At 37.3% G+C, this 13,240-nt stretch overlaps 1 protein-coding gene across 1 annotated transcript in view; it reads right to left on the reverse strand.

Annotated features, from left to right (window-relative positions):
• The window catches only part of LOC124541821 (neurofibromin), an 89,414-nt gene that overhangs the window by 16,044 nt on the left and 60,130 nt on the right, over positions 1–13,240 (reverse strand). Inside the window, exons 43-55 of the mRNA XM_047119727.1 lie at positions 12,989–13,065; positions 12,348–12,541; positions 11,373–11,476; positions 10,116–10,166; positions 9,553–9,639; positions 7,948–8,119; positions 6,532–6,670; positions 5,267–5,485; positions 4,464–4,543; positions 3,756–3,889; positions 2,758–2,898; positions 1,836–1,915; positions 780–955 (exon numbers count right to left, since the gene is read on the reverse strand). Of these exons, the coding sequence (XP_046975683.1) occupies positions 780–955; positions 1,836–1,915; positions 2,758–2,898; positions 3,756–3,889; positions 4,464–4,543; positions 5,267–5,485; positions 6,532–6,670; positions 7,948–8,119; positions 9,553–9,639; positions 10,116–10,166; positions 11,373–11,476; positions 12,348–12,541; positions 12,989–13,065 (1,654 nt within the window). The remainder of the gene's footprint in view (positions 1–779; positions 956–1,835; positions 1,916–2,757; positions 2,899–3,755; positions 3,890–4,463; positions 4,544–5,266; positions 5,486–6,531; positions 6,671–7,947; positions 8,120–9,552; positions 9,640–10,115; positions 10,167–11,372; positions 11,477–12,347; positions 12,542–12,988; positions 13,066–13,240) is intronic.

Raw genomic sequence — 13,240 nt, forward strand, 5'->3', positions numbered from 1 at the left:
TATTCGCATGAGAAATAAATATTGGTAATTTGGGATAGCTCAATTCGGATGTGATCGGTTTTACGATTTTCGCCGATGCTACATCTAAGTTGTGTTTGTGTGTGTGTGTATTGTGTGTACTATACATATATAATAATTGTATTTAACGAACATGACTGCATTTATAAATGTTGAAAATGAGTCATTACTGAATTCCTTGCCGGTTCTTCTCGGTCTATTTTCGGAACCGGTGGTAGCTTCGCTTGATATAGTTGTTAAATAGCGATTTAAAAGTGCTCGTAAAATTCTACTTGAATAAAGTATATTTTGATTTGATTTAGATTTTAAATAACAGGTATAGTATTAGTAGCAAAAGTAAAATGTTAGACGACCTCTGTGGTCGAGTAGTGTGTAAACCGGTTTTCATGGGTATGCCACTCCGAGATCCTGGGTTTGATTCCCGGCCGAGTTTATATAGAAAAAGTTTATTAAATTTCTATGCTGTGTTGGGTCTGGGTGTTTGTGGTGCCAACGTCACTTTTGATCTTCCATAACACAAGTGTGTTAACAACTTACATTGGCATCAGAGTAACGTATGTGAGGTCACGCTGTAGATTGGTGCAAAATCAAAATAAACTTTATTCAAGTAAGCTTTTACAAGCACTTTGGAATCCTTATTTAACAACTATATTAACTAAAGCTACGGAATGCAGATTCTATCGAGAAGAACCGTCCAGAAATGCTGTAGTTACTCTTTTTCAACATTTAAAAAGATACAGTGATGTTAGTTAGTGCGGTACCCGTGAGGTAGGCGACGGTGCGAGTGGTGAGCTGGAACTTGTCGCGTGCGGGGCGCGCTGCCAGCGCCAGCAGCGCGCTGAGCACGCGGCACGCGCGCGACACCGTGCCGCCCGCCGGGTGCCGGAAGCCCTTGATGAGGTGCCCCACCAGCGCGAAGTGGAAGTTCGACCGGAAGCTGAGGGACATCCGTCTCACATGTCTACAGGCATTACTTCAAAGACCCTTTAGACTGGTAGTCTCTGTATTTAAAACAAATGTCTACAGACATTACTTCAAAGACCCTTTAAACTGTTAGTCTCTGTATTTAAAACAAATGTCTACAGGCATTACTTCAAAGACCCTTTAGACTGTTAGTCTCTGTATTTAAAACAAATGTCTACAGACATTACTTCATTGCCTTTACGGAAACGAAGACCCTTTAGACTGTTAGTCTCTGTATTTAAACCAATAGTCATTGGTCGATTGGTATAAGAGACTTGCTACGGCGCCATCTAGTGGCCAGTTACAACTCAGTGGTTAGCATGAGAACACTATACACTAGGCCTATAATGCCTTGGTGTTATAGGCCGAAGAAAACGATCCTGTAGCCGATGTTAACGGTTTAAAAGGCCTCCTACCTGAGCCTTCTAACTGACTTCATCAGTTAGGATGTATTTAACTGTCATTAAAAAATATATGCAACAACTTATACATTGACTAGTCAAATGGCGTCAAAACCATTTTACTAAATGGTTTGACTTTGACGTAGGCAAATCTGCATGTTAAGCTATTGGCGTTTTAATAAAATAAACTAAAAAAAAAATTATTTTTTTTGCTGTCTGTACTCTTAGTCGCGTCACATACTTTACACATTAATATTACGGTACAGTCAGAACATACATTAAAAACTGACTCATGTAATACAGTTGGATGTTTTTTGCATAAAATCTAAAAATTAAAATGAGTAAGAAGTCGAAACCGTGGAAGTAAGACTGACGAAAAGAAATGAGTTTTACATGACAATTTTTTGTGGTATGGTAACCTAAGGAAAAAAGCATATTTATCAAAGAACTTACCTCAGTCCCACAGCGTGGTCAAGAGGCTTGAAGTGCCACTCAAGAGGCTCTCTGGTTTCCATCAAAACATGCTCCAGTGTCTGTTGACCAAATAATACATATAATTATATTTGAAGACATCATGAACAAATTTCTAGAACGAGAGGAACAGGATCCATCCAATCAATAGGTTTAATTAGGTGGTAGTATTTGATTATTGACGATTCAAAAACGCTTCATTGTGAAGTTTACTTGAATAAAATTGATTTGATTTGAATATATATTCTACCGTCAGCAATATTTAGTATTGTTGTGTTGCTGTCTGAACGGTGAGTGAGCCAGTGTAACTAGCACAAGGGGTAAAACATGGTTAGGGGTAGAAATGGTTGGAAATTCTTTGAGAGCTAATTTTTATGATTACTGTTGGCCACTTGGCATGACATTCCCTTTATCATACAGCGATGACAATAATGATTTTCTAATTAGTTTAATTCAATGTTGATTTTATACCAAAATATATCACATGGTAGCAAAGGCGACCTCCGTGGTCAAGTGGTGTGTGCACCGGTTTTCATGGGTACACCACTCTGAGGTCCCGGATTCGATTCCAGGCCGGGTCGATGTAGATTATCATTAGTTTTCTATGTTGTCTTGGGTCTAGGTGTTTATACCGTCGTTACTTCTGATTTTCCACAACACAAGTGCTTTATCTACTTACATTGGGGTCGGAGTAATGTATGTGATGTTGTCTCATATTTATTATTTATTTATTTAAAAGTTATTTTGTACTATGACGTTTGACCTCACTTATGAATGGCCCCTTACACGACTAATGATAATAATTTAAACATAAACCTGTCTATTGGAGAAGAAAAGAACTTAATTAAACCAAGACAAAAAATTTTCACTATTTACCACATATGTATATTGTTAATATATATACCTTATTATCAAACGCTCCCTGCGAATCCAAGGTGTGCAGATTCTGTTCCATGAGCGCGAGTCCGGCCGCGTACAGCGTCGGGTCGTCCAGCTGCAGCACAGACAGCGCCACCCAGAACAACGCCTTGTGGATTGGTGATTCCTATTGGTTAGAAAATATCATGACTAATTTGAAGCTCGAACTCGAAAATCATCGAAATATTTTAACTTTGCCGTTTACAACAACAGCCTGTATTTTTCCTACAAAAACAAAATCAATATAAACTTTATTCAAGTCGAATTTTACGAGCACTTTTGAATAGTCATTTAACAATTAAGTGAAGCTACCACCGGTTCAGAGTAATTTGAAGCTGGAACTCGCAAATCATCAGAAAATTTTAACTTTGCCGTTTACAACAACAGCTTGTAAATTTCCCAAAAAAATAAACTTTATTCAAGTAGACTTTTACAAACACTTTTGAATCGTCATTTTACAATTAAGTGAAGCTACCACCGGTTCGGAATGTAGATTCTACCGAGAAGAACCGGCAAGAAACACAGTAGATTCAAAGTCATGTTAGTTAAATACAATTATTTAAATTAATATATCCTGCTTGGAAGTCAACAGGTATTAACTCCACGCTTTTTCATAATCTATAAAATCGAATAATATGCTTTTTCTATTTACAAACGATTTGAATTTACGAAACAGGCAGGATATATTACATATACGGGTAATGTTCCAAGGGATTCGAACATCTCCACAAATTCTAAGTTACCCGCACCACCTTGATGTCCGAAAGTCCGCAACAGCGCGATTTTTAAGACATTTTCTGCCTCGCACAACCTCTTTGTGGAACCAGCTTTCGCCGGTGGTTTTTCCGAACCAATACGACATGTGAACCTTTGAGAACAGAGCGTATTCCTTCCTTAAAGGCCTGTAATACGGTACTTTCCATCAGGTGACCATAGTGTCATTTGCCCCCTAAAACATACCAAAAAAATCCCTATATAGCTTACTGGGTGTAAAAGCGGCTGCAGTCTCGTCAAACACATGATGATGGCTTCCAGAAGCGCTAGATCGTTGAAGGACTCCAATGCCTTCACGAGTATGCGCAGGAGTTGTTTCATGTCGTCATCTGTTACGTTTTTACCTGAAATATCAGAAGGTATTAAAATTAGGAAACTCGCAAACACACTTGAAAATAACAGACTGTAACAGTGTAAATAGTACAAAATCTGAAAAATAGGCTATTTGTCAATGCGAAAAATAGAGTTTCAATTTTTGTAATCAGTATATATGTTTAAAATGGTTATTTATCAACAAGAGTTGAAAATAATACTCAATTTATAGAAAAATCCAATTTTTTAAACTTTTGTAAACGTGACACAAAACGCTCCTTACGATTAAGTCACTTGCTTATTAACCTTGCGTGATTGACAAGATTTTTATTAACACAGATTAAAATACAGGCAATTGACGTCACCGACCCCATTGCAGCGCCATATTGTCCAAGTAGAGTTTTCGCGTGCTATTTAAATATGAAATTTTTAATATGATATTTTTCGGCAAATATATACTAGAAATAAAAGAAAAACCAACTTTGACTGGGTCCTTAACTTATACTAAATAGTATATAATTGATTTTAAAACCAGTCAAATAGCCTATTAAAATTTATTAGATTTTTGATCGATTTATAAGCTAGCGCGGATTATTTTTCACTTACTGATACATCCGAACACGATGAGCGCTCGCGGCTGCAGCGCCGGGTTGAAGCAGAAAGCGAAACTCTTCACTAAAGATGTCCTGTGAACAGAATTGTTAGTTATTTAACTTTTAAAAGCCATTTTTGGTTTTGGATAAGGAACTAGAGAAATTAAATTTAAAAAAAAATTAGAAGGTGGTAACATTTATAAATTGTTTTATTTTGCTTGTAATAATATAATAATAATAATATATGGCAATTAAATATAAACGTCACACAAGCACGAAGGGAACGGCGGCGGAGAGGGGGCATGACGTCATAAGTCCTGCGTGCCGTCCCCGGCTTACATTGTACCGTCAGTCATACCCATTATGCTAGGTCCACACGACACAGACTTAGCACAGAATTCAATTGTTTTTTTTCTGTGCAACTTAGCAGCGCAGACAAAAGTCGGGGCTGTTCATGAAAGTAATTTTAATTTAAAGAAAGAAATTGTATGTATGTATGCGTTTATTTTGAAGCAAAATAATCAGTGACAAATTATTATTTATCGATTGACTGAAAAATGATTGAAATACTCATGCAATGCAAAGTTCGTACAGACATTTTTACTCAGACTTGTAAGTCTGTACAGATGTACAAATAAAGTCTGTGCCAAGTCTGTGTTGTGTGGGAACTACTATTAGGCGCGTCAATGTTAACAGATATTTAACGTCAAAAAGAAGTTCGTTAAATATCAAAATGAACACTGTTACTGCGTTTTTTTTTATTTAACACTAAAGTAGAAGAGTTACGGCTACCAGAAATATATAAATTCTTCTCACCACGTGTTCAGCCAATCACAGTTGGGTATATCCTTCATGCAGGTCTCCATAATCTCGAGCAGCGCGTCCGCGATGATCTCCAATGATTGGAGGGGAAGGCGCTCGCGGTCAGACTGCGAGCCCCCCGGCTGGGCCCCCGTGAGTGCCCCCACTAGACCCCCGGATGCTGAGGGCGCTCCACAACTCAATTCCGAGCATGTATACGAATGTTCTGAGTACCTGAGTCAATATAAAATATATCATTATCAATAAAAGTAAATTTATGTCTAATTATTATATACAAGAAACGATGCGTTTTGCTTACGGATAGTAGAATTAAAACGAATCACAACCGCTACCACTTTTGCTTTCACATCAGATGATAAAGTAACAATATGAAGATGGTCAACAAAAAAGTATAAACGACATGACAATTTTAGTACCGTTAGCAAAACAAAATCTTTTTTTATCATAAACTGGGCTTAATGATTGAATACAAATTATGTTATTAAATAATAATTTATGTTCTTTTATATTTCCTTCTATATTAAACTTTTATGTAGAATCTTTTTTTGATAATAAAGCTAATATAAAATGAAAGCAAGTAGCATCGAAGTATTAAATATATCCTGCACAAGCATACGAGGTCTTCTTACTCCTTGCCAGCTGTTGCTGTTAAGAAATGAGCAGCAGTTTATGAAGACATGACGTCACAAGCAGTATACCGTTTGTTGTCCCAGTATAAGACATTTAGAACTAGCGCGCACTGGTACCTTTTGTCACGGTGACTGTTTCGTCACTCTTGTCGAGTCCATGAATATGTATGGAGGTGAGCGCACGTTACGCCGTGACAATTGGCTGACATTTGTGTCTGCATCTGTACATATTCACGGACTTGACAAGAGTGACGAAAAAGTCACCGTGACAAAAGTTACCTGAGCGCGCTAGTGCTTATTTATTTATTTATTTATTTGGGAAGCCAACGTGATACAAAAAATGTCTATTTCTACATATACATCCCGTCTTAAAAATATTACCATGTACATGACTCTTACAGGCTACCTCATGTAAGACAGAAAAAAACAAAGAAAAGAAATACACAAAAATAGTACTGTACTTATTAAATAAGAAATAAATTACAAAAACAAAAATACAATACTTCAATAGCAAATACAACAGTGGCATGAAAACAATGTAATGATAGAAATATATCCCTAATTTATTATTAAAATACAATTCATTTCAATACATTAAAAAAAGTTTCTAGATATAAGTTCATTGCTCACCAGTCACCCGTGTGCCGGTTGTACGGGCTCCTGAATGCGGTCACGGCGGCCGACTTCACTTTAGATATACCGAACATCTGGTAGAATTTCGGTAAAGCGAACTCGTCGAGCGACAGCATCAATACCCGCTGAGATTCCTCTGCGAAATAACAATTTTATTTCGACCATGTTATCTCCTCACAATGTGTTCAACCAATCACAGTTGGGTATGAGCTAAGATGGCCCAGTGGTTAGAACGCGTGCATCTTAACCGATAATATCGGGTTGAAACCCACGCAAGCACCACTATATATATGTGCTTAATTTGTGTATATAATTCATCTCGTGTTCGGCGGTTAAGGAAAACATCGTGAGAAAACCTGCATGTGTCTAAATTCATCGAAATTCAGCCAAATGTGTATTCCACCAACCCGCATTGGCACAGCGTGGTGGAATATGTTCCAAACCCTCTCCTTAATGGAAGAGGAGGGCTTATCCCAGCAGTGGGAAATTTACAGACAAATTCTTAGTCATCGTTCAATAGTTATATGATAAGTAAAAACATTAGGGGCAGTCCATGACCTTGAGATCTCTTTTAGCTGGTATCAAGTTTGCTTTTGGTATTATTGTTGGATCAATAGCTGTATGACAAGAAAAACCATTGTTGCCGGTTCTTCTCGGTAGAATCTACTTTGCGAACTGGTGGTAGCTTCACTTAATATAGTTGTTTTTTTTAAGTGCTATTAAAGCCTACTTGGATAAAGTATATTTTAATTTGATTTGGTTTGAAAAGCATATTTTGATATATTTGATTAGCATACGTGACGCGTGCATTGTTACCATAAGCTTAAATGATATTCAATAGCTAATAAACACACGTAGCGCTTTTGTGTTTACTAGCCACGTGTAGCCGGGAGTTCCACTTGTTTTGGGCAATAGCAACAACAGTCTGTAAATTTCCCACCGCTGGACTAAGGCCTCCTCTCTTTTTGAGGAGAAGGTTTGAAACGAGTCGAGATGGCCCAGTGGTTAGAACGCGTACATCTTAACCGATGATTACGGGTTCAAACTCAGGCAAGCACCGCTGATTCATGTGCTTAATTTGTCTTTATAATTCATCTCGTGCTCAGCGTTGAAGGAAAACATCGAGAGGAAACCTGCATGTGACAAATTTCATAGAAATTCTGCCACATGTGCATTCCACCAACCCGCATTGGAACAGCATGGTGGATTATGTTCCAAACCCTGTTTTTTCTTATCATATAACTATCGAACGACGACTAAGAATTTGTAAGATAACATAAAAAAAGTAAAGTAACAGCCTGTATATTTCCCACTGCTGGGCTAAGGCCTTCTCCCTTTGAGAAGGTTTGGAACATGCCCAATTAAATAAAGTATTTTTAGATTTGATTTGATTTGATTTGATTTGCCACTCACCCGAGAAGCTGGGCGAGTTGCAGGTGCAGAGCGAGTGTATGATGTTTATGACGAGCCCGTGCGTGGCGGCGCGCATGGACACCGTGCCCGAGCACACGAGGAACGTCACCGTGTGGAACAGGTACGGCAGGTGGCGCGCCACGTCCAGGCAGTTGTTGAACGACAGCATCAGCTGAGGACATCCCATGGGAGCACCCTTTATTTCCCAGAACAGACACTCCTAGTTTGTCCTCCTATGTTGTCTTAAATTTTCGCGATTATTACAGATTGAAAAAAAAAATTACCTGTTGCCTGTAAAGTCGGTATACGGGCGAAAGTTTTACGTGACAACGATTTTGAGTGGTAAAATAATTTTAATGTGAATATTCATTCGTATAGTAGGAAGAAGGATGAAATAATAGTAATTTCACTTTTTATGTCTGTCTCTCTCGCTCTTAGGCGGGCTAACCATGCCCAAGTGGAAGGCACGCGTGCCTCTCACTCGCTCATTGTGAGCGCATAACGTGAGCGGAGCGTAACGCAGTTTCTTAAAGTGTCACCCGGCAAACCAATTTATAAGACGTTGTCACGTCAAAAAAACTAGTTATAACGGATTGGAAATAGACAAATGCCACCGTAGTCTACCCGTGACCACGAACGCTGTAAAGTGCTCAAAACGTCGGGATGTCAAAAATAATTAATATACGCGATTCAAATCCGTTATAACTAGTTTTATTTCAGTCCTAGTCAAATGGTATGTCCATACCATACCACAAATGTTTGACCGAGGAACCACGCATAGGACATCCTAGGGTTGGTATATATGGTATATGTTGGTATATGTGGTATAGGTATATCCTAGGTAGGCACTCCTACTCAAATGGTACGGATATATAATATGTTTGACTGAGGAACTACGTATATGTTATATTATTTTTAGATGATAACGGTACTAAAACGGTACGGTAATAAAAATAAAACTTCAAGAGTGTCGATCACTGAGAAAAACTATTTAACTTAATCAAGATAATTTGTTAGTTATTTGGTGATAGGGCTTTGTAGACAGAGTGTATACAACTTAGATAGTATTATATTATGACATAGATATTTATTCTATATTATTTTTGTTTAACGTGCTGTAATATCGAATTGGGACAACTTCCTGTAATGATGTGTATACAGTTTGGCAATATAAATAAATAATGCCTATTTAATTTATTTATAAATAAGTTTTCAAAGAACAGACACTCCTACTCAAACGGTATGGCCATACCATACCAAAAACGTTTAACTGGAGAACCACGCATATGATATCCCCCATTGGATATCCATGATGATTTTGACGTGTGACGTATTTCCCTTCTCGTGTGCTGCGGTAACGTGTGCGATGGGAGTGCGGCGCGCTTCGAAATTAGCTAGTGTAACGGACTATTATCCTTCTCCTAACATCACCCATCACCTGGAGTTTACTTCGAGTGCGAGAAGACCAAGGGAACGCTCCCAAGAAGGCGTCTTCAAAGTTAAAGCCCAGAATGTGAGGTAACAACTCCCTTCTTAATCAACTAAAATATACAGTCCATGATAAGTCCAGTGATAATGGTGTTCCGGAAATGTATAAAATCTTACCAAGTATCTAGCAAGGATGGCGATATCATCCCACATCATGTGCTGTTCCAGCATCGCTGTCGGCGAGTGGCAAGTCTTATCGACCACCTATTGGAAACGAATGATTAGATGACACTTAAAAAAAATCTAATAATTATTATTAACAACACTGTAGTGTATAGAAAATATTTTTAATCTATATTTTGGACTGAGGTGATGTTATTGTATAGTACGACACAATTCAGATGTAGCGTCGGCAAAATTCGTTACACCGATCTCATCCGAATAATTACGCTATCCATATTATCAATATTTATTTCTCATGCGAATATGATCTTCACATTAACGAACTTGTAATATCATATGACCTAATGTATTTGTCAATTTGTCACGACGATTTACATGCACTTGCTTTGCGATATTTCTATTGGTTATATAAATCGGCAGTAATAGATTTTATTGAATTTTCCGAAGCTATATCTAAGTTGTGTCGTACTATACCTTGTTAAAAAAAACTTAAAATCAAAAATTAAAATAGAAAATTACACAAAAAAATAAATAAAGGAAAACAAAAAATAACTCACAGTGGCCGCGGTCACAGGACCAAGTATATTGTTAGGTAGTTTGGACAGAGCCTGCAGGACGATAGGTGTTCGTATATATTATGTCCGGGATAGTCGAGTATATGCGCGATCAGAATGGGATGCGACCTTATGGAATTGAGTTACGCAAGGCCTCGCATCATTCAATCATTTATTACGTAAGCCAAAATAAGGGGGGGGGGGGGGTCAACAACTCTTATGTTTACTTACAAAGGGGCGACAAGGAGTATCGATAGTTCTTACATGAGATCAAAAAATGCGCAAAGTAAAATTATTTGAAAAAGAGCCTGAAACCTCGAAATTTACAGAAATAAATATTTTTTTCTTATAATATGAAGGAGGGGGTCAAAAACTAACAAAAATAGTCTTACGTTTTAATTCTTCGTTCCTTAGTGAGGATTTTGACATTATATTCAATAGTAATATAATTATTTAAGTAATTAGATTAATAATCAGAGGGATAGAGGTAAAATTTTGAAATTAATTCACGTCAAAATAAGTTTGGTAATTAAACAAACATACATACAAACATTCAAACGAAAATATACATACATGTAATCTGTTAAAATCATATCTACCACATTTGTCTTTTTTAGAATTAGATTTAGAAGTTTTGTTCAATTTTTTTTGCTAACGCTCCTTTGTTGAAGGTCTTTTACATCTTCAAAGTGCATTGATAAAGTTCCATCCCATTCTGATAGCGCGCGAATTGTAATTGTCAATTTTTATGTCTATTGACGATTGAAATTGCTTTATTTTGTTAAGAACTTGAAATTCTGATCGAAAATATAATTCCAATACACTAAAGCGGCTTATATGAGCCGAGGTGTCCCAGTGTTTAGAGCGTAAATCTTAACGGTTGATGGCGAGTTAAAGCCCAGGCAAGCCCTACACTTTTAGGTGCTTAATTTGTATTTAAAATTCATCTCTTACAAGTACCTAATTTCAACGAAATTCTGGCATATGTAAATCCACCAATCTGTACTGGAGCAGCGTGGTGGAATATGCTCTTAAGCTTCTCCTTAAAAGTAGAGGAGGCCTTAGATTTATGGGTAATTACGTATTACGTGGGTATTGACGTAAATATTAACAATTACAATTTATCATCTCAGGGACATAGCCTGTTTAATTCCCTTACAAAAAAAAAACAAAAAATCAATTTATATAAAAAGAAAAATAATTGAAAAGATAAAAAAAAATTAAAAGTATGTTCCATTTTCAAATTAAATAATAACTCACGCGACACATCCTGCCGATGACTTTCTTGGAGACGAGCTGGACGTTCGCAGAGGCGAGGGCCACGGCCGTATCCGCCATTATCTCGACCATTGGGGATCCGAGGCCTTGAAACACATTTTTTTATACAATTGTATGAACTCGTGCTCACTTCTCAGAAGATAGAAATTATTCCTTTAAACCTTTGTGCAAGATTAAAGATTAAAATCAAAATAGACTTTATTCGAGTAGTATTAGAAGCACTTTTGAAACGTCATTTAATTATCATCAAGTGAAGCTTAGATTCGCAAAGTAGATTCCATTGGGAAAAATGCCGGAAGAACCGGCAAGAAAGGAGTTACTAACAACATTTAAAAATACAAAGTCATGTTAGTTAAATACAATAGGGTACAAAATCAGAATTAAGTATATTTCTATATAATCTTTAAGTTTTATCAACTTTCATGATTTATATTTCACCACCGAAAGTACCCTATTATATATGTATGTAATCTCCAATTTGGAAGTTAACAGGTATTAACTCAACGCTTTATCATCTGTATATCATCTAGGATATGTTTATAAAATATAAAAATTGAGAGGCGTCTACGATTTCCACCCGTCGATTCGTACCAAGGGAACCTTCCTAGAAGGCAAGGGCGGACCAATCGTCGGAACGACACAGTCGTGCTCCTATGACTACCCCCAAACAGGAATACAGCTGATAGTTTTGAGCATAATCCAGCACTTGAAGTCAGTGACTCAAAGACCCAGATAATGTTGTCTTAAATTTTCGCGATTATTACACATTTAAATAAAACTAATTATAACGGATGAATCGCGTATAATAATTATTTTTAACCATCCCGACGTTTCGAGCACTTTGCAGTGTTCGTGGTCACGGGTAGACTACCCGTCCGTTATAATTAGTTTTATTTAAAGACCCAGATAAAGGAAAACCTTGCTTTGGACTAATTGATTCAGCTCTATAACACTCACCAGAGTTAACGCTCCGCTGTATGAAACTGTCCAACACCATGTCTATCAGCTCGGGCACCTGGCCGATGGATCCCCAGATCTTGGCCTGTACCGAGGGGTACATTTCCGTCTCCTCGATGGTAAGCGTGATCAATTTTTCCAATATCTGCCCAACTTGCTTCTGACGACGTGACTCATCGGACGGTTTGCAAAATCTAAACGAGAGAGACAATGCAAAAAATTAATAATATTATGAGTTTAAAAATTGTTATTTACTACATAAAAATGAAAATTAGAATTAATCTTTTCAAAAATCCATAAATAAAAATATATTCTGTAAACATTTGTCATGCTCCTGATTGGTCGGGTTTGTGATGACGTCACTTGCTCGCTAACCTCGTTTGGCTGTCTGTCCGTCTTTAACGACCAAACCGATGAACTGAATTCGATGAAATTTGGTATGAAGCAAGCTTGATCTCCAAGAAAGGGCATAGGCTACTTTTTTGCCTGACACGTGACAAGCAATACCCTAAAACGCATGCGTAGCCGCGGGTGACTACTAGTTCTCACTATACCTAAATACATTTACCTTCAAGAACAGTGGTGGTCAGTGGTTGGAAAATTGAGGAGCTAGATCAAAAGCGATCTATATTTCCACTCACCTCACCAAATTCGCCAACCAAGGCGTCATATACTCCAAGCACAAATGTTTCAGCTCTATGGTAGATCCTCGGAAACCCTGGAAGAAATATATTGCGGTGATAAAATAGTTATGTCCAAAATATATATTAGTTAACTTTGATGACACTATTTTATTATTAGCTATTTCGATAATTCGCGTTCAATTAGTACCCTATGCAGGAAACATCATACTGTAGAGATCTGTACACAAACACATTTTCACACTCTAATTT

The sequence above is a fragment of the Vanessa cardui genome, chromosome 29 (genome assembly GCF_905220365.1).
Source record: "Vanessa cardui chromosome 29, ilVanCard2.1, whole genome shotgun sequence".
Classification (NCBI taxonomy): domain Eukaryota; kingdom Metazoa; phylum Arthropoda; class Insecta; order Lepidoptera; family Nymphalidae; genus Vanessa; species Vanessa cardui.